The sequence below is a fragment of the Fusarium sambucinum genome, chromosome I, assembly GCF_050947815.1.
Source record: "Fusarium sambucinum isolate potato_lamoka chromosome I, whole genome shotgun sequence".
NCBI lineage: Eukaryota > Fungi > Ascomycota > Sordariomycetes > Hypocreales > Nectriaceae > Fusarium > Fusarium sambucinum.
Genome location: NC_139294.1, coordinates 9804464 through 9832017, shown reverse-complemented (window position 1 = coordinate 9832017; position 27554 = coordinate 9804464). Strand labels below are relative to the sequence as shown.

The 27554-nt window shown below is 49.3% G+C and overlaps 11 protein-coding genes across 11 annotated transcripts; 5 read left to right on the top strand and 6 right to left on the bottom strand.

Moving 5' to 3' along the window:
- Window positions 1–324: 324 nt before the first annotated feature.
- FSST1_005908 (acyltransferase family-domain-containing protein) lies at window positions 325–1932 on the bottom strand (the record flags this gene model as incomplete). The annotated part of the gene is made up of 2 exons (XM_083232226.1): window positions 325–1085; window positions 1134–1932. 2 exons carry the CDS (start codon window positions 1930–1932, stop codon window positions 325–327), a joined length of 1560 nt encoding a protein of 519 aa, XP_083089338.1.
- Window positions 1933–4827: 2895 nt separating this feature from the next.
- Window positions 4828–6041, bottom strand: FSST1_005907 (porphobilinogen synthase HEM2; the record flags this gene model as incomplete). The annotated part of the gene is made up of 2 exons (XM_083232225.1): window positions 4828–5736; window positions 5790–6041. The coding sequence occupies 2 exons, from the start codon at window positions 6039–6041 to the stop codon at window positions 4828–4830; spliced, it is 1161 nt and encodes a 386-aa protein (XP_083089337.1).
- Window positions 6042–9107: 3066 nt separating this feature from the next.
- Window positions 9108–9894, bottom strand: FSST1_005906 (MICOS complex subunit Mic12 family protein; the record flags this gene model as incomplete). The annotated part of the gene is made up of 2 exons (XM_083232224.1): window positions 9108–9809; window positions 9874–9894. 2 exons carry the CDS (start codon window positions 9892–9894, stop codon window positions 9108–9110), a joined length of 723 nt encoding a protein of 240 aa, XP_083089336.1.
- Window positions 9895–10341: 447 nt separating this feature from the next.
- FSST1_005905 (mitochondrial 54S ribosomal protein bL17m) lies at window positions 10342–11062 on the top strand (the record flags this gene model as incomplete). Its single annotated transcript, XM_083232223.1, has 2 exons — window positions 10342–10557; window positions 10610–11062. 2 exons carry the CDS (start codon window positions 10342–10344, stop codon window positions 11060–11062), a joined length of 669 nt encoding a protein of 222 aa, XP_083089335.1.
- A 188-nt stretch (window positions 11063–11250) lies between these two features.
- FSST1_005904 (rRNA-binding ribosome biosynthesis protein UTP25) lies at window positions 11251–13533 on the bottom strand (the record flags this gene model as incomplete). Its single annotated transcript, XM_083232222.1, has 3 exons — window positions 11251–12550; window positions 12608–13327; window positions 13394–13533. The coding sequence occupies 3 exons, from the start codon at window positions 13531–13533 to the stop codon at window positions 11251–11253; spliced, it is 2160 nt and encodes a 719-aa protein (XP_083089334.1).
- A 370-nt stretch (window positions 13534–13903) lies between these two features.
- Window positions 13904–15097, top strand: FSST1_005903 (eukaryotic translation initiation factor 3 subunit F; the record flags this gene model as incomplete). The annotated part of the gene is made up of 2 exons (XM_083232221.1): window positions 13904–14014; window positions 14123–15097. 2 exons carry the CDS (start codon window positions 13904–13906, stop codon window positions 15095–15097), a joined length of 1086 nt encoding a protein of 361 aa, XP_083089333.1.
- A 428-nt stretch (window positions 15098–15525) lies between these two features.
- On the bottom strand, window positions 15526–18152 carry FSST1_005902 (uncharacterized protein; the record flags this gene model as incomplete). Its single annotated transcript, XM_083232219.1, has 6 exons — window positions 15526–16224; window positions 16277–16614; window positions 16666–16745; window positions 16798–17127; window positions 17175–18004; window positions 18102–18152. 6 exons carry the CDS (start codon window positions 18150–18152, stop codon window positions 15526–15528), a joined length of 2328 nt encoding a protein of 775 aa, XP_083089332.1.
- A 1929-nt stretch (window positions 18153–20081) lies between these two features.
- On the top strand, window positions 20082–21096 carry FSST1_005901 (zinc knuckle-domain-containing protein; the record flags this gene model as incomplete). Its single annotated transcript, XM_083232218.1, has 3 exons — window positions 20082–20139; window positions 20186–20348; window positions 20397–21096. 3 exons carry the CDS (start codon window positions 20082–20084, stop codon window positions 21094–21096), a joined length of 921 nt encoding a protein of 306 aa, XP_083089331.1.
- A 116-nt stretch (window positions 21097–21212) lies between these two features.
- On the bottom strand, window positions 21213–21839 carry FSST1_005900 (cwf18 pre-mRNA splicing factor-domain-containing protein; the record flags this gene model as incomplete). The annotated part of the gene is made up of 1 exon (XM_083232217.1): window positions 21213–21839. One exon carries the CDS (start codon window positions 21837–21839, stop codon window positions 21213–21215), a length of 627 nt encoding a protein of 208 aa, XP_083089330.1.
- Window positions 21840–22274: 435 nt separating this feature from the next.
- FSST1_005899 (uncharacterized protein) lies at window positions 22275–24728 on the top strand (the record flags this gene model as incomplete). The annotated part of the gene is made up of 1 exon (XM_083232216.1): window positions 22275–24728. The coding sequence occupies one exon, from the start codon at window positions 22275–22277 to the stop codon at window positions 24726–24728; it is 2454 nt and encodes an 817-aa protein (XP_083089329.1).
- Window positions 24729–25469: 741 nt separating this feature from the next.
- On the top strand, window positions 25470–27554 carry FSST1_005898 (uncharacterized protein; the record flags this gene model as incomplete). The annotated part of the gene is made up of 2 exons (XM_083232215.1): window positions 25470–27136; window positions 27185–27554. The coding sequence occupies 2 exons, from the start codon at window positions 25470–25472 to the stop codon at window positions 27552–27554; spliced, it is 2037 nt and encodes a 678-aa protein (XP_083089328.1).

Genomic DNA, 27554 nt, shown 5'->3' with positions numbered 1-27554 from the left:
TACCGGTGTCAAGCTCGACTGGGTAGCTATCTAGCTGCAACCACAAATTAAACTCCAGCATGACTTAACAGTTATTCGTATAATTTGGCTGTTTTATAACTCAGTATGGAGCTAGAATTCTTGCCATATAGGATTAGAAGACTTCTCAGTCTCCCAGAAACAAGATGGAACCTCTACTTCGTCTAACTGTATCGCCATCTGTATGATGAAAATCAACCGCCTGAACGCCATGCAATGGGACTTGGTTGCGATGAACAACCTCCCTAGAAGACTCAACCCCGAGAACGCCAAATACCATGATGAGTTTGTTTCGTTTGGCGAATACTAATCCGCCTTGGCTATGAGTTTGTTCTCCCACCACTTGGCGAACTTAACCGTGGGAATGTCGACAGCTCGCCAAAAAACATCAGCCCACCAGAAGACGGTTGGGATCACAAAAAATGAACTCAAGAGAAAGCCTGCAGTGAACCGGTGTCCTTCGACTCCTGTCACGCCGTAGGCCCATTTCTCGAAATGGTATCCGAATGCGTGGATGACGGGTCCATGCATCAGGTAGAGGGCGTAGGAGATCTTCCCTAGGTATTGCACGAAAGGCGAGTTGAAGATACGTTGCCAGCTAGCCGAGCGGCTCACTGCGAGGACGAACACAACGGCACCCGCGCATTGCCAGTATCGATACTTCTCGGCGTCCCACCACTTAGGAATCAACGACGTGAGGTAAACCCACCCAGGTGTTCTCTCGCCTCCCTGGTCAGGTTGACTCATAAGGTAAAGGCCTACAATGCTGACAATTGCCCAGAAGATCCGCTGGTACCAACGGGGACGAGTAGGTGAGGTCTTCTCTTCCATTGGCAAGGCAGGAGATGAGACGTGAGCGCCACGACTAAGATCAATCTCGGCGAGCACCATGCCACAGAGGAACATGAGGAGCTCCCAACGCGAGTTTCGGTAGGTGAATAGCATGATACTGAAGACAGTGATCAATCGGTACTGGGTGCGAAGACGAGCAGTGGCCACCAGAGTGAGGAACAGGTACAAAGAGCATCGGAACTCGACGGGGATGGTCCACAGGTGCTGGTCGTAGTCTTTATGAATGGTTAGTTACGTTCGTGTGTATGAGCTCTTAGACTTACTGGTACTTCCACCGTGTGTCTTCCAGCTAAAGACATGAACAAACTTGAACATGTCCTTGGCCCAGTCGGTGAATTGAGCATAGTTTGTTGCAAGACGCGGTGGGTGAGGCTCTCTGACATTCCTCATATAGGTGGTGTCCATAGCGAATTCTCGAGTTTTCTCGTAAACACCTAGGCGAATGAAGGAAACTATCATCAAGGTTGAGATGGCAGTTGGTAGATAGAGACGAACACCTCGACGGAAAACGAGAGAGCTCATGGTTGTCGAAAAGTCCTGGGTGTTGTGACTCCGGATAAGCTTGAGGGGTCTATAGGAGAGGGCGTATCCAGAAATGACGAAGAAGAGACAGACAGCTGGAGGTCCTTGATACCAAAGTCGGAGTATTGGCAGCTTCAGAATGTTGTAGTGAGCATCATCGCAGCCCCAGCCTTTGGCAATGACGAATGCCTGGTAGAAGAAATGACAGAACAAGACAACCAAGGCGGCAACGCCTCTCATGCCGTCGAGGTATGCAGTAGGAGCGAGCTTGGCAGGTCGAATTTGATCCCGGGCATGTCGTCCCTGAAGATAGCTGGGAACGAAGAACCAGGCGAAACGAATGAGATAAACCCTCCAAGGAGTTGAACGAATGTAGTCGACAGGGGCAAGAATGGGACCGGCCCATTTGTCATAGTGAGGTCGATGATCTTGGTCATCTCTCCCGCTGTCGCTGTCAGCGTCGGAGACGGATCTGTTGTCGAGCAAACCCATCTTCTCTTCTTCAGAGAAGGAGTATATGCTTGGAGAACGACGACTCATTGTTGTATGAGACGAGGCCAGTGAAGGCTTCGTTAGGGGAAAAAAGATTGGTAAGAGTGAGTCCGTCGAATAGGTCGGTGCAGAGGAAGGAGCTCTATGGGAGAGATTGGGGAAGGAACAGACCAAAATGAAAACAGGAAACAAAAGGAAGGCAGCAATCGTCACAATTTTGTCAGGTATTGAATACACGGACCAAACAAAAGAAAATCAAGAATTGTGCAAAGCAGAATATTGGAGGCGAGCCAAGGGACCGTTGTCGAGATATTATCTGCGGAGGGGAGAATACAGAAATGAAGAGAAACGCCGAGGTGCCAAGAGATAACCACCAGGGAATATCTGCTGCTTTTGATACTTGGGAAACACAAACGTAGATCCTGAGAGCCAGGGAAAGAAAGAAAAAAGGAAACATGGAGAGAAGCTCCATTATACATATGATAGTAAAGGTTATACAGTGTCAGTGTTGGCCACTGCCATGGAAGAGGTGCCGACGGGCTTCCGATTACATACATTCAACAAGGATACCTACTGCATTGCACAGGTATCTTTGCAGTAGCATAGATGAGGGATGGCGTAAGCGACTTATAAACTCACGCCGTCTCATAAGTCAAAACGACAATCACTGGAGACGTGCTGCGTTTCAATACACCCGATGGCTTGCTTTGCTTTGGTCCAAGACGCCCCATTTCAAGCATATACGAACGAACACCACTGTTACCCACCCGTCTACAGATCTTTGTCAATTCAGTCATAGCAGGATATCTAATGGATAGCGATCTGCAGCTTTTGTCATCAAAGAGACAAAAGTACATAGTCGTCACTTTAAAGCTTGAAATGATGATGATGATGATGATGATGATGATGATGCAGATAACCAACTTTTGCACACAAATTGAACAAAACGAATTACCTCTATCTACTCTGCTAGGTAATCCATGAAAGGGTTCAAGAAATCAAAGTTAAACGCCAAGCTTGAATTATAGTAGAGGCAGCTTGCTTGACCTGCTATAAATACATACATATAGTACTAAGTCAGGACGCGTCAAAAACAATGACATGCCTTGTTTTGTGTATCCAATCCTAAGACTCTAACCAACTTAAAACAGGGGTCTCAGGTACCAGGGGGGAGAACAAGAAACAAGCCTTGGCCAAGAGAAGCTAAGGTGCTTACCCCTGTCTACGACAGATCTGGTATTTGGTTATTTCTATTCAACTACGGATACGTACTTACTTTATATGAACCACTAACAGCAGTAGCAGTATCATTGTTGTTGTTCTTTATTATCTTATCTCTATTACCAGCCACTGCCTATCATCTTGAAAGAACCCATCTATACTTCCTGTCTAAAATCAATGACACTCTCATACACATACATCCTCTCCTGACGTCGATTTTCACACACTGACCCACTCCACAGTCAAAGTCACCTCGAAACGATGCCGCCAGGCCCAATTATTCCCAAACCAAGCGTACCAATGCTAGGATAATAACTTGAAAACGCGCGTACAGAGCACTCAGACTCTCCACAAGTACATAGTAAGTTGTTCACCCCCATACAGTACTATACAGTATCACAGCTTCAGGTCGGTCGATCACATTTAGACCGGCTAAGCGGCTACCATCACCTTTACGACGCCCATTAGGAAACAGCTTCAGTTACACGCGACGGGAGCATCGCCCTGAAGATTACATCCATCTGCAATGCTACGGGTGTCAGATGCATTGTAGAACACGGCTACTCGGCAAGACTTTTAAGGTAGTATTCCCGGTGTTACAAACTCGACAAAACTCCCGGTGAAGCGTAACTCAGCAGAGTAAATGCCGTTCTCTGCTCCCTACAAATCATGTCTGCTTATACAAGCCGTACGTTGAGCCATGATGAATCGAAGCTCAATCAAAATCCCTCAACAAACCTTGAAATACATATTCGCATACGGTAGTTGAACAGGACTTGGCGTATCCATCCGATCTCCGATCTATCGATGCCTTCATCAACACGAAACAACTTGCAAGCTTAGTCCATCTTCTCATCTGTGTTTCTTCAACCACAACCTCGCAGATCCCTCGGGAGCACGGCCACCTCCACATTGATGAGTAATAACACGGCGCATCAAAGGTCCATGGCTGACAACAACACATAAACAAAGCCCTAAGTTTTCAGGCGCGTTGAATCACATACAGTGTTTCTATACATAGGTAATGGGTGCTTCAGTACAGTAAGTACACTATGCCATACCATGGTATAAATCTGCCCAGCCCCATCTTGTGTGACCCGCGTATTCACCGCATTTTCATTCTTGATTAACTTCACCTGCACATGTGCTGTGCCTTGTATACGGTGGCCTACATATGCATTCCTCTCATCGTCGCCGAGGCCTTGCGCTTGTCCAACGTTCAACTACAATACACAAGATCGTGAAACATGCATTGAGAAGAATTGATTCGAAATGATCTGACAGTCCGAGAATACCTTCAGGATACACATTGCCCGGAAGTGTACAACAATCTTCGTGTGGTAACTTCTGGACGGTGTTGTAGATGATTCGTCGAGTTGCTACTCAAGGCTCATGTTCATCCTATCATAACAGGTAGTGTCATGCTGCTTTATTAGCGTCTGGCATATATATGACCGTTTGCACTTATCAAAATCGCCACGAGTATCAATCGCTATGCAATTGCCATTGAGTTGAGTATGTTCGTATGTTTGCTTTTCCCCTTGAAATAACTCCCGTCATGTTGGGCAAGCAGCGTTATGAGCCATGTGTGTAATGTTTTCCATTAATTGAATAAACGTAATCAAATGCCTTGCTTCTCAGCTATATAGAAACGCCCCTTTTGACCTAAACACCCAAAACGCCTCTAATATCAACTATTTTCTTACGTAATCCTCATCATGCTTAGTTCTCAAGCCAGTCAAGGAAGTCAGGGGTGAAGTAGCTGACTACAATGGTAGCACCAGCCCGAAGGATACCCTCTGTCGACTCAAAGGCCATTGCCTTTAGGTCAAAGACACCAGCCTTGGCTCCGGCGTGGATCATGGCGTACTCGCCGCTGACCTGGTATGCAGCCACTGGTAAATCCTTGCCCAAATCCTTAGCGTCACTGATAATGTCGAGGTACTGGCTAGCAGGCTTCACCATAATGATATCAGCTCCCTCGTTGATATCTCGAACAATAGCACGTCGGGCAAGACCGCGACCACCAGGGGGAAGCTGGTAGCACTTGCGGTCACCAAATGAAGGCGCTGAGCCAGCAGCATCTCGGAAAGGACCGTACAGACAGCCAGAGAACTTGGCAGAGTATGACATGAGAACGGTCTTGTGGGCAATTCCCTCTTCAATCAGCTTCAACTTGATAGCGCGAATACGGCCATCGTTCATATCTGAGGGAGCAACACACTGGGCACCGGCCTTGGCGTAAGCAATTGCAACATCGGAGATGCGGTCAACGGACAGCTGGTTGTTGAGACTGCCATCATCGCGGAGGATGCCGCAGTGGCCGTGCGATGTGTACTCGCAAAGACAGACGTCACAGCAAATGAAAAGTTGTGGAAATCGGCGGCGGATGATCTGAATGGCTCGGATAACGGGACCTTCGGGGTCGTCGGCGGCAGTGCCAAGAGCATCCTTGGTACCAGCTTGCATGGGAACACCAAAGAGCATGACGGAACGGAGACCCTTGTGGACGAGAGGCTCGAGGAAGGGGATCAGCTTGTCGCAGCTGAGCTGGTGCTGACCAGGGAGAGAAGGGACGAGGATCATATCGCCCTCACCGTCGGTGACGAAGAGGGGGTAGATAAGCATAGACTATATCCATATTGTCAGAGGCATTGACTTTCATGTTCAATTGTATCGCATACCTTGGTAAGCTGACGCTCAGCCTGCCATGAGCGGGCCAGAGGGTGGAAGTATCCACCATGGAGCTGGCTCGAAATGTCGCCGGAGATGCTGACGCTGGTGGCAGCGGTACTGGCATAGGACATGGCCCTCGAGACGTGCGAAGCTCTGTCGTCAAGAGTGGAAGCGGACGAGCGGGGACCGGAAATCTGAGGGCGGCGAGCACCATTGGCGTCGCGGAGGCTCAAGTCTTGAACAAGGCTGGAGAAAGACATGATGGTAGAAGTGTTTGCAGTTGTTTCGAAGGCGTGAATGTTTGTTTTGAAAAGTCGAGAAGCGAAGGTTTCAAGGCGCGACGAATATGGCGAATGTTAAGGTGGCCAAAAACTCAACTGGGGGGGCCCTTGCGATAGCGGGATGAGTCGGATGAATGGCGAGTGTTTTGAACGAGGAAGATGAAACAAGACAAAACACAACCCAACAAGGCAATGAACGGGGGTATCGGATGAGATGGAGGAAGGAGAATGAAGAAAGAGAAAATGGGAGACTAAGAGTGGGAGGGTAAAAGATGATAAATATTTGGTGTTTGATCGAGTGTAAGAATAGCAATTGCCAATGAGAGTGCCGCTATATTCTACCCGAGCCCGTCAGCGACTTCTTTTCCGCTCATGTGCAGACGGCATAATCGGTCATGTTCGGAGAGTCCGCGCCTCAACCAATCCTAGAAGCCCAATCGCCAACCGACTCCATCGAAACTGCCAATCGCTTTCGCTCGCCACTGGAAAATTTCCTCAACGGTCTTAGTCGTATCCGTTAGATACCTAGTAGGTACTGACCGTAGGTGCTATACTACCTAGGTATGTAGTTGCCCTGCGCCAACGCCGGCGACTACCGGTCTCGCAATCGCATCCATCGAACCAGGTCTAAGCGACCCTTAGAGAACCTCGGAACAAACAAATCTCAGGGTACTGAACACAATAATGGACTGGAGGCATTTTTCGTAAAACCCCCTGAAACTCGTTCTCACTTTTATATCCAATTGGCTTGTAAGACATCGACTAGAAGCCTCGGAAGACTATCAACCCCGCAAGCCAATGACGGCCCCGGCTTTGCTAATTACTCGTTCGCCTTCCATTATTTCCATCGTCTATCCGGCCACTACCGGTCCCCAGTCCCGGAAGACGGGGGACCAAGTGGGGGGCTAATGCCTCCAGAGAAGTTGCTGAAGAACCAAAGCCACGATGAAGACTTGGTCGACCAAGTTAAGGCCTTCCATATTAAACTCTGCATCTCCTCGGAATGGTTCAGATCCCGTTCTTTGCTCAATTGCGATTGGACCTGGATCGAATTTCCCATCATTCGTATTCGCATGACGGCACATTCAAGACACCCTCCTGGCCGTCATGTTCCAACCTTGAAGCATTGACAAGTTGTGAACTCACCACTCTCTCATTCTCAACACTGCAAAACGAGACTAGCATCTCCTTCAAGACTGCAAATTCAACACCCCACCTTCCGAGAAAGTTCGTTAATATGCCACTTGTAATTTATCCAACACCACCCATTCCTGGCCATATCCCTCATGTACATGCCCAAAGACATACAGAGAAGGGCGTATGCGACATAATTGATTCAGCAAATGGACGCAGCCAAGTCCCATCAGATCGAAATGTCCAAAAGTCGGTCCGTGACAAGAATATCGATATCCTCCGGCGCAGCACCGGACCAATCGTCTTGGGAAGATACTGACATATCCAATTTCCATGGCAGGGTGACAAAGGACTGTCGCATGTATTCAATCCCCGACCATTGGCCCGTGTGATAGTCACGGCATCGTTCGAGACAAAGGTAATTGCCCTAGTTCAGTTCTGCCCGTTCGCTTTCTGCCTTGTCCTCACGATCAGCTCTTATCGACCAGTATCATGATTCCCTGCAACGACGATCTTGTGCGGACGTGGTGGAGAGTTGAGCCGCTCAGTCGCTCAGCCGCTATTCGGAGGTCTTTCAGTGAGCTTGAATGTCTAAGATCTTCAGCATGAATGAGTACATCCCCAGGGGGGCAACTCCAGCTACGAGTTATACGTATCTGATATGCCTACCATCGTGACAGGGGTTGTTGGAGTCTGACAGTGGGTGATGCGGCGAAGACTGAACCAAAACTTTTGCCGTTTTGAAGGGCACCAACGGTCGAGAAAAGATTATAGTGCTCTCTTTTGCTTGCCTGATAATATATCAAGATGGATAATGACAAAGCGAAATCTAGATGTTCATAGGAAGGATGTAAGCTGCACGTAGATAGTTCAGGCAGCCACTTTCAAGACCCCAGTGAAACTTATGCATCAATATATTGACAGCTAGTCTGTTGAAGCTTTCAAAAGTGCCATCGTTTGCATCTATTTTAAGTACAGTTAAGGGTGCAAATTCACATCAATACACTCCGTAGATACCTTCAGCTCGTGCGAGGCTCGTTGCTCACTTATTTACCTAATCTATCTGAATGCAAACACTGTTTGCTTAAATAAGAAGTTTATTCCTTTTGATGAGATTTAGTTGAAGCTGACTTTGCAGGCGATGGTGACCTTTCTTCTGCAGGTTGAGCTGGTGGTTCCTCAGCTGGTGACTCTTCAGCCGGTGGCGCCTCAGTCGGTGCCTCATCTACTGGTGGTGCATCTGTTGGCACTGACTCAACCCAATGTGCCACCTGTGATCCAGTCACTCCGTGAGAACTCTTCTTTGAACTCCTATGCTTATGCTTATGCTTATGCTTGTGCTTATGCCCGTGCGATCTCGACTTCCCACTGGACATCTTCCTATAGCGAGGCCAAGAATCAGCGCAGCATAGAAGCATAAGAAACGAAGGTGGTCTCTGAGGACGATATCTGTCATTAGCACTATGACGGCTCCTCCTACTTCTGTTGCCATGACTCTTCCTGTGATGGCTTTTGCTATGTCGGCTCTTACTATGCTCGCTTTTGTGGTGCCTGCTGCTCCTCGCCTGTGAGCCTTCGCCGGACATGGTGGTCATGACTGTCTAATACTGGCGTTTGTATGATATATCAAGGTATACTATAATTCAGACTATGAGCTATAACGAAGGAAAACAATTCCAAGGCAGGCTCAAACTACTGTATATATACTCATTTTTAAGAGTGATTATAAGCTCCGTTATCATATGAACTCACTTTGAACAGCAGCTCAGTTGATCATATCAAGCATTCCCAAGCTTGGTTTCTATTTGAATGGCTCAAAGAACTAGTGGTACAGTAGCAGTGTACAGCAAATAACTCGCATCTCTCCATTCACGCATCGCCAATCATCCGATCCTTTTTTGTTAGATACCCTTAGACTCCCCTCAGTTGTGTGTTATCCCTAGAGTCCATAGGCTTGTATCTCTCGTTCAGTGCGTCCTCCACTGTCTTGTTCACCTTGTCCTCAGGCTTGTTAAATCGTTGCTGGAGGGCTCGCTCCACAGGGGTCAGTGCGGAAAGAGTTCCATCCTCTTGAGCAATATCGACATTCTCCTTATCCTTGCTGTGATCAAGAATAACGCTAGCAAACTCCTTGGTTTCAGCCTTTGCCTTTTTGTAAGCACTCTTGGCCGCCGCTGCGACTTTTCCACTGGCGTCACCGAGCTTGGCAGCCTCTTCCTTTACGAAAGGCTTAGCTCGTCGCTCGGCCCCCTTTGCTTTTTGTCCAGCCTGGTTGGCAACTTCTGAAGGGCTAGCACCAACGGCTCGAGCCCAGAGTTGTGATGCAGTCTCCTCAAGACCTTCACGTACTTGGACCCAATCGGTGTGCTGCACCCATCGTGTTGCGTTCTCGACTTCGGTGTTCCATCGGTCTTTGGCGATCTCAACAGTCTTGGCCCTTTGAGCTGCAGCGACTTCGGACCGCGTAGGTGGCGGCAGCGGTGGCAGAGGGTCGATCAAGCCCTGGAGGGCGAGAGCTTGGGCGCGAAGTGCTGAGCCTTGTTGCTCACGAGTGCGCTGGTGAGCGAGCACTGAGAGGTAGGCAAGGGAGAGGGTGAGCGTGACACCGCCGGTCTGGCAAACCAGTTAGCACGTCAATTCATGCAAGGACATTATTTTTGCTCGTAGAGTTGCGTACAAAGCCGGTGGTAAAGCCCATGATTTAATGCTGTTAAAGCTTTGTCCAGTAGGCCGATATCGATGCGGTAATTTGCCGGGTTCTTGACGTCTGGGAACACGACCAAATTGAGAGTGACGGTCGATTGAAGCTCAAATACAACGTATCATAGCGTGCGCGAGCTCAATTGCCCCGGTATCACGTATCGTTTTCCCTTTAGGAAGCTGTTGGATAGGTTCTGTTGGTGGTGGGTTGACGTAGCGCAGAGGCTCTCTCGGCAGACAAGACAAGCCGGCTCCGAAAACTCCAGCCAAAAATTTCCCTCCACCAAAAATTGTCCGATCAAGACAGCAGACTTGCGGATCGGAGGCGCCCACGTGCACGATAACGACAGGAAATACAAACAAATCCGCCTTCCCCAAACCGACTGCGGCCTTCGAAACCTCTATATCGCTCCCTCAATTGATACGATTCTAAAACTCCGATATAATGGCTGGTGGCACTGTCAAATATCGGCATCTGAGCCGTAACTCAGCAGCCCGTATGGCGCTGCTGCGCGGTCTCGTAACTCAACTCGTCCAACACGAACAAATACACACAACCTATGCCAAGGCCAAGGAAGCCCAGCGCATGGCGGAGAAGCTCATCACATTGGCCAAGAGGGACAATGAACCTGCCCGAAGATCAGCACAGGGTATCCTATACGTATGTCAAATCAACAATTTATCAAGACCATTGTGTTAACAACTCCTTGCAGACACCGCACACACTTCTACCCAAGCTACTAGGCGAGCTAAAAACACGATATTTGGATCGAGAGGGCGGCTACACTCGTGTCGTCCGCACCGAGTCCAAGAACACCTACGACCAGGGCGAGAGCGCTATCCTCGAATTCGTCGACGGCCCCAAAGACTCGCGCTTTATGATGACAGCCAAGACTGTTGCCCGTGACCGTATGCTCGGAATGAACCACACACCCGTCACAAGGACAAACATCAAGAAGGTCACCCAGTTCCGCGGCGAAGAACCCTTCGAAGAGATGGTGCGAAGGTTTATGGTTCTCAAGGCTAATGATGAGACCGTGCCACAAAAGGACGAGAGCAGTTTGGCTGAGGTTGAGGCTGAACAGACGGCTGACCAGAACGCTGAGAAGGCAAGGGAGATGGCCGCAGGGATTGTCCCAGAGTCAGTGAAGAAGAGGTCGCAATAAAAGAACTCGTCATTGAAACGAGATGTACCATATTATGGGGAGGGCGAAGCTCTGCACAAAAACTGTATCAATTACTGTATCATGACATGACGGGTTTCATCTAATCTTTTGATCTTTGAATTAAATCTTGAACCTTTTGCTCAAGCTATATACCAACTTTTCCGATATACTCCTGAAGTAAGACGCATCTAAAGAAACTCAAAGGTATCGCCGCGATCCTGGATCATCTTGCCAACTCTCTTGGAGCCCACGATTCGCTCCAACTTCATCACATCGTACTTGGAGAACACAACCTTGGCGGTTCCCTGGCCAGGCTCGAGCCTTAGATCCTGCTCACTCTTGCTCAAATATCCGCCTGCAATCTCAGTATAAAAGATGGGATTGTCGGGTAAGCCATAGAAGATGACCCGCTGCACGCCACGGAATTGGTATCGTCGGAAGTGGTGTGCTCGCTCTGTGTAGAGTAGCACTCGGTGACGACCGCTAAGGAAATGTGAGCGCGCCCGAGATGCCTCTGGGACATCTGTGTACTCGGAGATCGCACCAAAGGTGACGTTCTCCACAGCACTTGATGTCGCAAAGTAGTTGCGCACGCGGACAAAGTCGAGATATGAGGGGACGAAAATAAGAGTACCTGTGGCATCCTTTGCTCGCTTGGCAAGCGAAGGGATAATAGCAGAAGTGAAATACTCGAACCTAGCATCAGGATCTTTGTCAACCGACTTGGACTGGAACCGTGAAAATGTCTGTTTTGCCTTGACCCCGAGTTGTGATAACGTGCCAGGATACTCAGGTTGCAGCCGAACCTTTCCAGCCCAGTTGTGACAATGTAACCGAAGCAGCTCGGACAGCTCGGGAGTGTTAAATGCAGACAAAATGATTGTTTGCCTGAAGAACTTTGCCCAATCTTCCAGATACCAGTTTCGTACACGGCTGAAATCACAGCCATGAGCGTCCTTAGGCTGGATGTTCAGGTGCTCAAAGATAAACTCAACATGTTCCCAATTTTGCATGAGAAGAGCATCAGCTTGGTCTACAACAACCATTTCGATTGAGCTTAGGAAGTCAAAATCGAGCTTCTTGTCCTCCTCGGAACCAATGGCCATTCGCAGACCTAGTGGACTGGCGAAGAGGATATCTGAATTGTAGAATTGCGAAAAGTATTTGATCGTCTTGCGAGTAAACTTCATGCCAAGACGGAACATGTCATCGTCGCTTCCCTCAAAGAGGTCTTTAAAGTCGGCTGGTCTGTCTGCGCCAAACCTGGCCTCCTTATCCACGTACCCATCGTCAAACCGCTTTCGGTTTTCCTGCTGATCTGGCTCGCACAAATCATGTATCATGTTGACCATGCGAAGACAAGAGTTGCGTGTGGGCAGGAGGAAGAGAACCTTTGGTCGAGTGAAACCTTGATCTCGAAGTTCCAAATCGGTGTCTTGGCCTTCCTTGGCCAGCTTGTAGTTGTTCTTGATTACCCGGTCTCGAGTTCTTATTTTTGATTAGCAGGTGGTTCTCAATAGCTGAAGTATGGGTGCGGAAACTCACTTGAAGACGTGATTGAGCGCATGAAGGCACGTCAATTCTCGCAACGAGTCCGAGTTCTTTACTGTACGATCACAAAACAAGACATCGTTATAGTTAAAAAGAAGCGGGCTCATATTGCGCTGAACAGCGCTGAACTCGCCGATTTTGCGAGAAGAAATCTCCTTGAGCTTCTGCTTGAGCTGCAATCCATCGAGCCCAGCAATAGGTTTCGGTACTTCAGATCCTGCATCAGAAGCTGGATACGTGACAGTCGCCCTCAAGTTTTGTAGTAGCGCTCGCTTTGTTGCCCAGTTTCCCTCTTGTACTGACTTGACTCTCTTTGCGACAATGTCGTCGTCGGGGTGCGCGAAGTGCACATCAAAAGGATCAGTTGGGTTCTCCTCATCCTCTGAATCGTCATCGTCGTCGACTTGCTCCTCAACTTGGTCCTCGGGTTCATCTTCAGCACGGTCAATGTCCTTTTCTTCGTTTTCTTGGCCTTCTTCGCCTTCCTCGTCGGAAGAGGAATCTTCATCAGATTGAGATTGAGTCGGTTCCTTCTGATCCAGCTTTCGTCGCTTGGAACTGGGTGCGCTTTTTTCTTCATTGAAACTTTGTAATAGAGCCATGTATGGCTTTGAAGATGCTGTCTGTTCGTCGTCGTCCTCAGACTCGGACTCGATGTCCTCCATCACTGCGTCTTCGGGCGCGGATTCTGATTCTGAACCAGAGCTTTCTGATCTGAATAATACATAGTCAGTGAACAGCTCGCATCTCACAATTGGCTATTGCTACATTGAAACTTACCCATCGTTGTCTGCAAGTCGAGCGCCGTCAAATCGTCGATTAGGTCCAAATCGGCTTGTCGCTTTGCCTCCTCGGCCACCTCTTCCCCTACCACGACCGCCTCGACCTCTGAAATTTCCTCCTCTTCCACGTGGCGGCATTGCTTCGATTTGAATAGAAAAGTATAGCGTATAGTAAGTCCACAACGAATCTGTGGTATTGGTTGTTTCAAAGTGGTCCTCGCCGTCAAAAGTTGTAAAAAAAAAAGTTATAAGGCTACCTTCAGCCTTGCGTAGAGGAGCCACAGCATGGTGGGGTATTCCACCGGCGCGCCACAAAATGGAGTCTTATCTCTCTAATCTTAGCGCGCACAACCCCAGCCGTCCCGCCAAACCTGCAATTCTTCAAAATCGGCGAAATTTAGAACGGCTTCGCGAGAGAAAGATCAGAAGACCCGGCCCGGCCTCACCCATTTCTCCGCATACATCATCTACATCTTCTCTTAATATATTCAGCTCCTAGTTGCCCAGTATGGCCGCTGCTGCTTCTGAGAGCTTCATCCACCTGGCGAGGCCTTTGGCGCCCAATACCGTCGGCCTCCAGACTAACCTTGCCCCGCTCACTGTCAACATCCAGCCTCAGGTACGGTTACTGCGAGACCCCTCTCACCTCGACTGTCATGGTGTTTTGATATTCGAGGGCTTCGTCAAAGAAACTTTTTTGACTAACATTTTTCCCTTTCCCCCATAGGCTGTCCTTTCCATCCTCGACCACGCCGTCCGACGAGACATCCGAGATACCCAATCCACCCGAGTCATCGGCGCTCTTGTTGGCACCCGATCTGAAGATGGCACCGAAGTCGAGGTCCGCTCATGCTTTGCCATCCCCCACACCGAGGAGGAGGACCAGGTCGAGGTCGATGTCGAGTACCAGAAGAACATGCTTGCTTTGACTCTCAAGGCCAACCGCGGCGAGTCCCTCCTCGGCTGGTACACCACCTCTCACGAGCTCAACAGCTTCAGCGCCCTCATCCAGAACTTCTTCGGCAGCCCTGACACCGGCACTTTCCCCCACCCCGCCATTCACATGACCATCTCTACCGAGCCTGGCGAGGATATTCAGTCTCGATGCTATATCAGCGCTCCCGTTGCTGTCAACGCTGAGCGTGCTGCCGACAGCTGCCTCTTCATCCAAGTCCCTCACAAGATCCTCTACGGTGACGCCGACCGAAGTGCTCTCGAGGCCATCGCCAGCGCAAAGGATTCCGAGTCCCGAACAGCCCCTCTCGTCTCCGATATCGAGGGCCTTGGACGATCTGTCGAGCAGACCATTGGCCTTCTTGACCGAGCAAGTGAGTGGATCAACGGTGTTCTTGATGAAGACGAGGAGCCCAACAACATTGTCGGCCAATACCTTCTCAACGCTCTGTCCTTGGCTCCCAAGGTCGACCCTTCACAAATCGAGCACGACTTCAACAACCACATTCAGGATGTCCTCATGGTCAGCTACTTGGCCAACACTATCCGCACTCAGATCGATCTGTCTCAGCGATTGGCGACAGCCAACTTGGGCGGTGGCGAGAAGGAGGGTGAGGGCAAGTCAGAGGAGAAGGGTGGCGGACGGGGAGGCAAGCGTGGTGGACGAGGCGGCGGCCGAGGTGGTGGTCAACAGCGTGAGCCCCGTGAGCCTCGTGAGCCAAGGGAACCTCGCGAGCCCACTGAGTAAGGAAGTACGATGAAAATAAGAGCTGAGAACTAGATATTGGAGTCCAGGTTACAAGAAGGTCACGTCCCGATAGGATATTCCCCCTGGCATGCATGTGAGATGAAGCATGGGTTATTGTTTCAATAAAAACATGGCGTTGTGGTAGGCATGAAAATTCCGGCACTCCCGGCCATAGAATTGAATTCAACCGTCATAAACTATCTTTCTTTCTTTTTTCTTTGTCTCCTAACCCCTGGCTTAATTTACACCTACCAAGAAGAATTATGTCAAAGTGGTATTGAACTCGTCTAGTAAATTGGGCCGTGGCCTACAAATTCATGTCGTCCATCCTATCCACCGATAACGCCAAGATGTTAAACATGCCGTGTACGCCTTAATGGGTCTCCCAATCTGTGAACACCATATCATGCTTCCCCCCCTTTTTAACGTTAAATTCCAGTATCCGGCTTCTGGGGTAAAGTTGCCGGGTTGCCGTATGTTGGCAGATGCGAGTAAGGTTGGCTAGGCCCTTGTGGGATGCTAGGTCGGTTGGGGATATTGTAAGCTGGGAGGTGATGAGGGTGAGCTTGAGGAGCCATGTGTTGGGGGTTTTGTGACATCACAGGTGGCGCGACATGAGCAACGCGAGGAGAGTGATACGCAGGCATAGAGTTGCTGGACCCCTGCCTCGCCATGCCGTATCCACCTCCATAAGGCTGAGGTATCGGCGGTTGGTACGCGCCAGGATAAGCTAGATGCGGTGATCCAACCTGAGGGCTACCGTGATGCGATCCAGGGGCGGTGAATGGCGGCTGAGGCGGCGGGACGGGAGCCATACCACTACCAGGCACAAACGACTGCGTCTTAGGGTTGAAGGCGTGGTTGCGGTTGTAGCTCCCAGGAATTGGGTGTTGACTCTTAGGGTCATGAGGATTAATATTTGCTGGGAGCTGTCCAAAAGCGTAAGGAATACCCATATGCCCTTGAGGGCCAGTCGGAGTTCCTCCTCTCTGCTGTAATTGCGCAGGAGGGGCAAAACCTGGTTGCCATGCCGGTTGCTGCGATCCTGCTGGGGGTACTGGAGCACCATAGTTTGTCATAGGACTTCCACCAGGCGGGTGCCGTTGCTGGCTGGCTTGAGGGGGGTACTGGCATTGCAAGTTAGCCATGGTCAATAAGCTACCGTTGAATGAAACATACCGGAGGCACAGAGTACTGAGGATATGGCTGGCTTGGAGGCATTCCGGGCATTGAGGGATAGCCAGGGCCTTGTTGAGTATAGACTGGGCCCATATGTCCCTGATATGCTGCGCCTGGTGGCGCTTGAGCACCATATTGAGGGTTTGGGGGTGGCATATACTGTGGTTGAGGCACCCAAGTCTGCTGCTGAGGTCCCCAGTATGGGGTGTAGTGGTGTCGCGAATCAAAGCTATCGGAATCATCACGTCGCTGCTTGCCAGGTTTGCCTCTCTTTCCAGCAATTGATTTATCCTTCGCTGATACCGAACTGGCTCTCGAAATTCCGTTATCGCCATCTTCTACAGTCCTAGTCAGATAGCTTTCAAGGCTGGGGCCTTGGAATCACATACCTGCGATACTCTCCTCTGAGCTGCCGAAAATGCGCTCTCGAGCTAGCTTGTAAAGCTCCTCTCGCTCCTCTCTGGTCAACCTTGTGATGGTCAGTACGACGAATTGACGGCAGTTTGTGAAGATAGACATACTTCTGGTTGGCTGCGGGTTTATCCTTGGCGTCACTACCATTCTCGGAGGCTGGTTTAGAGGGACCTGCGCTTGGGCCGCCCTCACTATCTTGACCACGTCGCATGATCTTCTTGGGCAGAACGGCAGGAGGAGGTGTGCTGCTGCTCGGTGCACTGGGACTTGGGTTGATGAGTGCCAGCGAGGTAGGGACCCGACAAAAGGGTGTCCTGAAAATGCGTACAGATCCTACATGAGGCTCAAAAGAGTGTGTCATGTGGTAGTAATCAGCCAGCTTGTGCGTGAGCATCCTACAGAATGAGTTGGACGGCGGAAGGTCCATATACGGTTCCCTGAGATAGTCAGTATAAGTGATAGCAAATGAAGCAGACAGACATACTTGGAGTCCTGGACAAAATCAATTACTTGTTTCTCCAGTCTGAGAAGAAACAGCCTATCTTTGGGCGATGCCATGGCCTCAAGAAGCTTTTCATCTGGTGCCTGCCTATAAATGACACCAAGCGCATCTGAGGAACCAGCTGCACCTAGAGGGGCACTGGCGGGTTGTTCGGACGAAGAACTTTGTGGAGTCAAGACTCCTTGAGCTGCAACACCTGGAGTTTGTTGTGGTAACCTGCGCTCTGGAATATCGCCCAGGGGAATGCCTCGGGCGCGAGCAGCCACCTCGGATCCGATGCGAGAGCCAGCAACAAGTGAACCACGAATAGAGAAAGCATCGTCGTCTTCTGCGGCGGCTTTAACACTCGCGCTATCGTCAGGTCTTAGCGATTCCTTCTCGTCAAGCGCAAATGTTGTGCCTGATGTGATGCTCTTTCCATCCAGACTGGGAGGCTTGGTGCCGAGTTCGGAGCTTGAATCAGCTCTCTGAGAATCGTCAGACCCGCTATCTCTACCAACGATAACCGCAGGTCGTTCGGGCGCCAAGGGTCCGCTGCCATTGACGACAAGACTGGGTGTTTTCTCTCGGAGGCTCAAATCATTCAGGGATCCTGCCAAGTCGTCTACACCGCTTCTGTGCTCGGTCGGACTGGCAGTGGTTACAGTTTGCGGCGAAGGTGTGTTTATAGTCGGTGCTTTGGCAGATCGCCCATTCGCAATTACAGGACCCGTGGATATAGGTGTTTTCGAGCTCATGGATACTTCTTCAGACGGAGTGGCTACCTGTCGATTTGCAGATGATGCAGAATCCTTGGAAACAGAGGCAGCGACCTGTCAAACAGCATGAGTTAGCGCCAGTCGATAAATGGACATGGTTCCTTCGACAAAGAACCACTTATAGAGGGGACGAATACGGGGTAAATTTTACCTTGGCGAACGAGGGTTTAGGAAGATCAGGAGACACCTGGGCAGGAGCCATGATGGATTCCGATTAAGGCTACGAAGCCAATACAATACCGTAAGAGGTGGGTATTTTAATGATGTTTGAGACAGGAGGGTGAGGGCGACGGTTGACCAGTACGGTATGAGGCTGCAGCTTCAAGCTGGAATTGAGGCTGCGGCTGAGACTGCAGCTGTGATGGCGGGAACAGAAAGGACAGTATCGAGCAAAATCAAGAAGCGAATTCGATGGAAGCGGACCAGCAGAAGGAAAACGGAGTCTCGGTGCTCATCGTCGTGTCGTAAGATACATTGTTCACCAGATGATTCTGATCGAATTGTCCAAGGTCCTGTTGCTACCCAATCTCCAACACAGAGAGGCGGCCTCTTTTTTTTTTTTTGGTCGAAGTGAGACGGTGTCGAAATCGGGGGTGGAAGTTGAGAATGAACCTCAGGAAACGCCCAGGTCGGAGGTCAGGCGTATGTTTGGAGGGCGAAAGACAAGAAGAAACAGCAGCTGACTCTTGACGAAAAGACGACCCCAATGCGCACAGCTCAGCTCAGCAAAGCAGAGAACAAGGCGATGCGATGTAATGTTGCTGATGGGCGGGATGGATGTAGTTGGTTAGTCAAGGTTTTGGAGGGGAACCAGGAGGAGGTTGTCACAAGGACGTGCACCATCACTTTGCCTACCCGCCTGCCCTGGGTTATCACTTCACTTTACTGTCTGGTACTTTACTTGCCCGGGCCCTGTGGAGCGAGCGGCACGGCAGGGCACACAGTGGGAGGAGTCGCCCGAGCCACTAAAATTGCAGGTGACTGGGCCTAGGTACCCAAAATCAAGAAGATCATGAAGAAAAAACGGCCTAGGCGGTCACCTCAAAGCGAAAGAGGTACGGATAGGAACTCAAATTGAAGGTCACTGCCTAATAGAAGCCGTCGGGTATCTGTATGCTTTTGGAATCATGTACCTAGCGAAATATCATTGCTGATTGCCTTGCTTATACAGAAAAAGGCAATTTCAAAAGCACAAGACAAAAGGTGGCTAAAGCATTCTGTGATATGATATGGAAGAATTTCTCACGATGATCTATTTCTATCTTTACCTATTGTTGATTTGATGATCCAGTCACAGCCACTTTCAGATGCTGCGCAGCACTGTGCAGCATCCTGTTTTCTGCCAGTAACCTGTTGAAACATGGTAAGACATTCATTCGGAGGATCAATCTCAATCTCAACTTTACCTAGCTGCCATACATCATATATGTACTAATACAGGTAGGTAGTAGAGTACATATAGAATAGGACCAAATCTGGTCTCTACATCATTTTCCCCTTTTCCTTACCTTTATTTAAGTATTCAAACACAGCCGAGATTGGGTCATTACTAGGTACCTATCCTTGCTCTGTATTAATCGTTTTAAATATATTCAATGCATTAATAAACGGTATTGTTGGTTCCAAACGACTTGTGAGATTTTGTACACGGAAAGGTTCCCTTTATCTTGTCGGTGACCCATACATCTCCGTTGTACCAAGCATCAACATTTGGCTTATCACAACTCGACCATAAGTGTCTGCCATGTATTTCAACATCGAAATCTCAGCATTTGTTCTCGTAGTATTATGTCTAGGTAGATTGGCATACACGCGGCCTAACACATTACTTATCCAAAATGGAAAACAGTACCAGGTACCTAGGTACTAAGTTGGATATCGGATGCGGTACGTACTTGTAGGTTATCCTGTAGTCACGTGAGCAAACCAAAGCCAAGAGTCATTCTGTAACTCTTGAGTCGAGACTACTTAGGTATCCAGATACCTACAGGTATTATCAAAAGATTCTCACGATAATCTTTACCAAACTCTGCTCAATCATCAGGCCCAGCCAAATAGTCTCTCTATTCTCACATCCTTGTTACGGATAAACCAGAATTGGGCTTGAACAGATAGGCTCCTTCAGTTCTCGATGTTTAATTACAGAGGCCGTGGCGGTCCTTCGCGGTCAACGCCTGCCAATGTCCAGTGTCAGAAATGTCTAAAACGAGATATGTTTTCCACCTTTTCTTCCAGTCGCACCAATACTGACTTTCTTAGAACGTCACTACTCTTATGAATGTAAAGCAACGGCACAGGAGCGTCCGTATGTGTCGCGCCCATCACGATCTCAGCAGTTGCGAAACCCCAAGCTCGTACCCAAGCTTACAAACGAGACCCTGAACCCTCTGGAAAAGAAGTACGTTGAATCGAGATTGACGATTTGCTTTTGCTAATGTTGTTCTAGGGAAGGTGTTGCTGATGCAGAGCTGGCTAAGGTAGACGCTGAACGCGCACGCAAGCGCGAGCGGGAGGAGAGAGATGATGAGCTGATCAAGTCAACTGCAAAGCGGCATAGATCTGTTTCTTCCCATTCTGTGTCTACTATTTCTACTGGTGCCTCGAGGTCTCCGTCGCCTGGTATAGATAGAGTTGGATCACCTCGTGCACGAGGAAGAAGTTCTCATTCTGACAACTCACAAGGTCGAGGTGACATTCGAAGCAGAAGTCGAAGTTTTAGCTCGGATCGCAGCCGAAGCCCTCGTGTCGAGTCTAAACGCAGGCAATCTATGTCTGGCGATGATCGTTCTCCAGAAGACTATGATCGCCGTAATCACTATCGATCTCGCGATCCTCTGTCTCCAGGTCGAGAAACTACGTCTACGAAGCAACCGAGAAGGGACTTGTCAGGGTCGCGGAGTCCAGATGGATACAAAGGCCAGCGTGCCCAAGGTTCAAGGTCGCCGGGGCTTGGAGGGAAATATGGTGAGAGGCCTGGTCCGTCCGATACTCGACATGACCGTGAGAGGCCAGCACCACGCGGAGGATTTGATGGAAAGAAAAACCGCCACGGAGGCCGTCATCACGAGAATGCCCGAGAGCGAAGTTTGAGCCCTTTCAGCCAACGATTAGCCATGACCAAGGCTATGAAGCAGGGTGGGAGATGATTGTTGGGTATAGTTGTAATAGTTATCATGACAGCTCAGGGCGCCGGAAACCCCGAAAACGTAATACATAGGACGATGAAAAAAGATCCAACGTACAGCAAAAATGCTGGACTGTTTTATGCGCCGAGTGCAGCTTCCTCCTCCCTTTCGCGACGCTCCTCTTCCTCATCCTCCTTTTCCCTGACCCTTAGGCCTTCCACCAGTGCCACGCCGTCCATACCAGTCGCTTCACCAGTGCCTTGGGCGTCGTCAACTGCCTTGTCCTTTTTGGCCGCTTTTTGCGCACCAGTAATGCGGTCGCGTACCAAACGCGCGATGGCATTGTCTGTTCGGACGTTGAGGACTTCCATCTTCTTATCGAGTTCCCTCTTCAGATCCCAGTTTGGCTTCTTCGGTTGTAGTTTGAATAGATCGACACCCTTGTCGTCCTGAGCTTCCTCTGCCGCCTTTTTCTTTATCTCGGCCTCGACTTCGGCAGCCTGCTCTTCAAGGGTTGGGGCTTCAAGGTTGAGGCTTGGATCTTGTTCGAAGCCTAATTTGGGACCTCTTGTCTCGGGATCGTAGTTGCGGCCAGACAAATGTAACCGTGATACATCTGGTTCTGTGGGAGGGGATGCGGCTCGCTCTGATTCAGGCGCAACGATTTCATCTGCTGGCTGTTTGCGCTTGAGGTTCTTGAGCTTTGCGAGTCTGGCTTTTCGGTCGTCCGAAGCAGCGCTAAGGCTAGCGTGTGATGAAGACATGATGAGGGAATATTAAAAGTAGGATACAAGCGCGTAAAGAGTGTGAGGTTGGTACAGGACTAAATCAATTGCGATGTGATGAAGCTTCAAGACTGGAGGGGTGTAAAATGTAAATTCGAGATGGAGTTCTATCGAGAAGCTAGCGCGTCACCTCCGATGTACAGGCAGGCACACCTAATTGATGCGAGAGCCACTAAAAACAACCCGTCGGCAGGGGTCGGGCTGCAGTGAAGTTAGAGCCTGCCTTGAGGTTAAGCGCAAGAATTGAGGTGGGCTAAAATTATAGAGTCGGCATGAGCGACTTCGGCAAATGGAGATTTGGAATTTTTACATTCATTAACTTCCAACTCCAACGAGAAACGGCGAAGAGACCGCTATTCACTTAGCGATCATTATGCAGGTGGCTGACCTCAAGTTAACGCCGACCCGGAGGATATGCCAGCGGCTCTCATGCTGCGAGCCTGCACGAGGCTCGAGTCCTCTGTGACGGCGCAGACATGGACACGAAGAGCAGCATTTCTCGCATTACGACAGAATACAACGAGGAATCGAACCATATTCACTCGATCATATCATCTTGAAGCACACTCGTCATATCCAGAAGAAGGCACTCAGATATTATCACAATTGCGGCTACGTAAAGCAGCTCCGAACCCCTCCAATACCACCACAGTCGAAGATACGCAGGGTTCTCAGACATGGTCTGGCTCGCAACGAAGGCATGAACAGGGCGAGCGCAGTTCTCATGAACGCAATTATAAACAAGAGACAAAGACAAGAAATACAAGCCCCTCGAAGGATTCACCAGGCGCACGCTTCTACCAGAATAGATCGCTCCGCGATCCAGAATCTATTCGAAAAGATGCTGAATATCGTCAAAAGGAAAAAGAAAAAGAGAAGAAGCGGAGGGAAAGATACGATCAATGGGGATATCTGCGTCATCAATACTCCGGCGATGAACTGGTCGCTGTAAAAAAGCAATTTAACTTCTGGCATACAAACTTGGATTCAATTGTAGCTCGGACTAAACCAAAATCATCATCATGGCTGGACGACGGGAAATTCCTTTTCGAACTGGAAAGCCCCTCGGATATGGAGAATGCCTGGCACGAACTTGACGTTGAATCTCGGGAGAAGAGATGGCCTCGTGTAATGCTGTCGACACTTTACTCGCGCCCGGACAAGGCGATCCAAGTTCTCGAGGCCACCTTGGATCCTTTACCGCCTGGTTACGCAATGGCCGGTGTTGCTCAATTCTGCATCTCGGCTTTGGATCTTAAAGGTATCAAAGTAATGCGTGATCGTGTTACAAAAGCCGACGAGGTGCTAGAACTCTTTGCCAAACTGATCGAGGACGTCCCATCCGGTCATGTGCCATTCCGCCAAAGCACCCTAGGCCTTCTTGCTGCAAAGTTGCCGATTGAGCAAACGACAGAGATCTTTCAAATCTTACAACGGTCGGGAACCAGGTTGCACCGGAATACGCTTTTGAAGTTTGCCGACAAGCTTGCGCGTAGTCATGAGCACAAAGAACAAGCTTTCCAGATTCTACGGAACATCGCAGATGAAGGCCATGACTTGAACTCGCCGTCCATCGCGAGTGTTATCACTACATTATTACATACTCAACCAACAGCACACTCATGGTCTGACTCGCAAGGTGCCTTTTCACCTCAACGTGCTATGGAGTATTTCCTAGAACACGGATTTTCCCCCAACTTGGTCAGTTTCACAGCTCTAATCTCGTCTCTTTGCCTGCAAGGTGATATTGAAGAAGCTGTTCGGCTTCCATTATTGCTGGCGGAGAACGGCGCTGAGCTTGACAGCCGATGTTATACTACTGTGTTCAGGGGGGCCAAAAGCAGCCTCAAAGCGTTTAATGTACGGCGAGCTCTGGATGTTGCTCGAGCTGCAAAAGTACCGCACGTTGACGTGCTTAATAACACGCTGCATTCCATCTTCTACTTTGCAGAGATGGAAAGCCGAGACAAGAGGTTTCCAGCACCATATGTTGTCCCCATCTTTGGGCCTTTGCTTCGTATCTACGCCAAGAAATTCGACCTAGAACCTCTACAATGGCTTTTGCCTGACACTTTACCCCTGCTTCTCAGTCAGGAAAACATGGACACCAGTGAAAAGTTCATGTTCAACCCCCAGATACAATGGGAATTCAGGAGCACCATTCTTCCTGTTGCCAACGAATTCTTTGACAGCAGTGCTGGCCCTCTACAGAAACCCAACATGCAGACACTGGCAATTATGATGCGGGGATACATCAAGACCCTGCACCGGCCTTACGACTTGATGTCTTTCTACACTTGGTTCAAATCACGCTTAGAGGAGCGTGGGACTGAGAAGAATTTGGCTCAACAGCTGGTCAAGGAACAGGGAAGCATCATTCACGATACACTAATTCTGGTCATGCTTGAGCGAAAGGTTCTTCTTCGTCCAGCGCTACAAGTATTTGGAGATATGCTTCGCGATTCGCTAATCGCCAAGACGCCAGAAGACGGCACGCAAGAGGAAGTCTTGGGTGAAAACTTTCCTGTTCACCCGCCACCGAATTTATTCACTTTCAGCATTCTTCTTCATGGGCTTCTCATGCGAAGGGAAGTAATACTGGCAGAGCAAGTTCGACAAGCTTTGCAGGAACACAACCTGGAACCCAATATCGTCACTTGGAACACGCTTGTTAAGGGCTACGCTGCGATGCAAGACCTGTCTCAGACAGTTGGCACACTGCAGGACCTCGAGGCAGCTGGATACAAGCCAGACATGCACACATTCAAGGCATTTGCCAAGCTGAAAGATCAGACTCGGGCATTGGAAACGATGGAAAAGATCATTGATGAAAACAGGAAGAGGCTAGAAGAGCACCAGCCCCAGTAAATGTAGCATGATAGGAACAGACAAGATATGTATGGGCTTTGGCAGCGGAAACGATCGCTGCGTGTATCACCAACGCATATTATAGAATTGGATATTGTGTCTGGGGTTTTGGATAAACATGAAAATTGGGCCATGTATGACAGTGAATGAGGAGTTAGGAAATCGCCTATGTATTGTAAAGCATTTAACTGATTCGTAAATGAATAATTTTATATTCAAGCGATTAGAGATGAGCTTTTATAGTTGAGACCATTCAAATGAACCGGTTCCAAAAGATTCAAAGCCCGTTTAACTTCCCCACGCCGGACTTATCGGGGCAATTTTATTATTATCATTATTATCATTTATTGGTCAAAGGCTCACACTCACTCTCATTTCACTCCAAGGAACAGGCGAATCCGACGAGACCCGTTGTGGCTTCACATCAGGGTTGAGGGTTCGGTCTAGGTTAACTCCGGTCGACTTGACATCCTCATGAGAACCTACACTCACTCGATGTCGTGATAAATCACACGAATAGTCGCGATACACTCACTCACACTTTTTAGTTTCTCCTTTATCTCATTCTCAGAACAAATCAATTTCGCTTGAAGAAACTTGCATCGCTCATCAACTAAACCCCACAAAATAAACACCAGCAACTTATCATTGTCACCAGCAGCAACCACCGACAGTTCCAACAGGGTCCAGGACTCTGACTCTACTCTTCGGACAATCGCTACGCCAATAGGTCAATGGATCATGCCTGACCCTGGCATAAAGCGTCTTACTGGTGTCTTCCGAGCCACCGACACTCACAAAGTTACCCGCAATCGAAAGCCTGTCTCTTGCACGATATGCCAGAAACGCAAGTCGAAATGTGATCGGTCAAAGCCCTCTTGCAATGCCTGTCACAAGCGAGGCGACCCGAACGCTTGTGTCTACGGCGATGTGAGAGCTTCTGGAGGAAAGCAAGAGATGCAGCTCAAAGTGGCCAAGCTTGAAGAAATCGTGATGCGCCTCGCAGCAGCGTCAGAATCTTCGGGTGCTTTTACCAGCGCTAGTACAGGAGCGAGCACAAGTGGGCTTTCTCCTCGAGGAACAGAAGAAGGGTCAGATGCCATGTATCATGGAGAGACATCATGGGAGGCCGTCTTCAAGGGTATCCACGATATTCAGAATGTTCTTCACACTGAAGATGAGTCTGATCATGGCGACGAGTCCGAGGTTCTACCTCCTACTCCAGACATCGTAATTGGAGGAATATTACCCATCACGATCACTGAAGTTCGCAACAGCTTACCACCTCGTCAAGATGTCGATGCTCTTGTCAGGACATATTTCAACTCCAAATTTATCGCTATTCCTTTCATCCACGAGAGACATTTCTGGAGACGTTACGGGCTTCTCTGGTCCGACTCTCACAATCCTAATTTCCTATGGTTAAGTATATTATTCTCTGTGTTGGGTCTTGGCGCTATGATCTCAAAAGCCCAAAGCCCTTGTCTAGAATCCGTTCAGGAATCAAAGTCTTACATACAACGGTCAGCTCAATGTCTTGTCACAGGGGAGTACCTTAAGGCCAAACCGTATTCTGTCGAGGCACTCATGATGTACGCTCATTCGTGCAATGTTACCAAAAAAGATTCAGACGCTACAATATGGTCTCTGTACTCGCTTGCCGTCCGTCTTGCACAGCGCAGAGGCTACCATCTCGACGCAGCCAGAGTGTCACCTACAATTACACAGTTTGAGGCCGAGATGCGTCGGCGGACGTGGTTTATGGTTCAGACTTCTGATTTACTTTTCTCATTCCAACTGGGCATGCCCCCTATGGTGTATCAAGAAGTTTGTGACGCTGGACATCCTAGAAATCTATCAGACGATGACTTCGATGAAGACACTGAGGTACCTGAGTCTCGTCCTTCCACAGAGCCTACTCCTATGCTGGCTTGGCAGACCAAATCCCACCTCTGCCGTCTTCTACGCCGTGCCCTACGGCATGTTCTCCGGGTCGAGTCGCCACCATATGAAGAGACGATGGCACTTCAGGCTGAGTTAGAATCATACCACAACACCGTGCCTGAATGCTTCCATATCCGCCCCATTGCCTCCACTCCATTGGATGTCCCAGGCTACACCATCATGCATCGACTCATCATAGAGATATCATACCTTAAGACTATTTGTGTGCTCCATCGCCCCTATCTTCGCCCCGAAAAGAACCAGGAACGTTATAGACAATCCCGAGAACTCTGCCGCGCCACAGCTCTTCGAGTTATTGAACTCCACCTCGAGTTCGAACATGAGACCCGAGACGGTGGCCGCATGCACGAGGATCGCTTTTTACTCTCGAGCCTTACACTGCATGACTTTTTAGTTGCAGCCATGATCCTTTGCCTGGATCTGTTGGGGTCAACCGACATAACGTAGGCTTCACTGCTGTGCTTCTTATATGTATTACTAAAATCCTCTAGCCCGCAGGTGCATCTACAACACGCCCGGATGCTGGAGTGTGCTCATAAAGTCTGGAAAGAGCGTGGAGCTCACTCTAAGGACGCACGATATGGATCAAGGGTTATTCGTGCAACACTCGACCGAGTTGCTACGCCACTGAGCTATATGTCCGACTCAGGAGCTCAGGACCTAGTCAATACGGCATATCCCTACATCGAACCGACTATATGTGATGAGATTACGGACTTCACTATGCCAGATATGAATTATTCTGGAGATTATGAGGAGTTTCTTCCTCTGAATACCATCTTTGGCCCGGCCGAAGGCTTCGACTGGGTCAGTTTTATCGGTGTAGGCTCGTTCCTTCAACAGCCCACTAACACGCAGTAA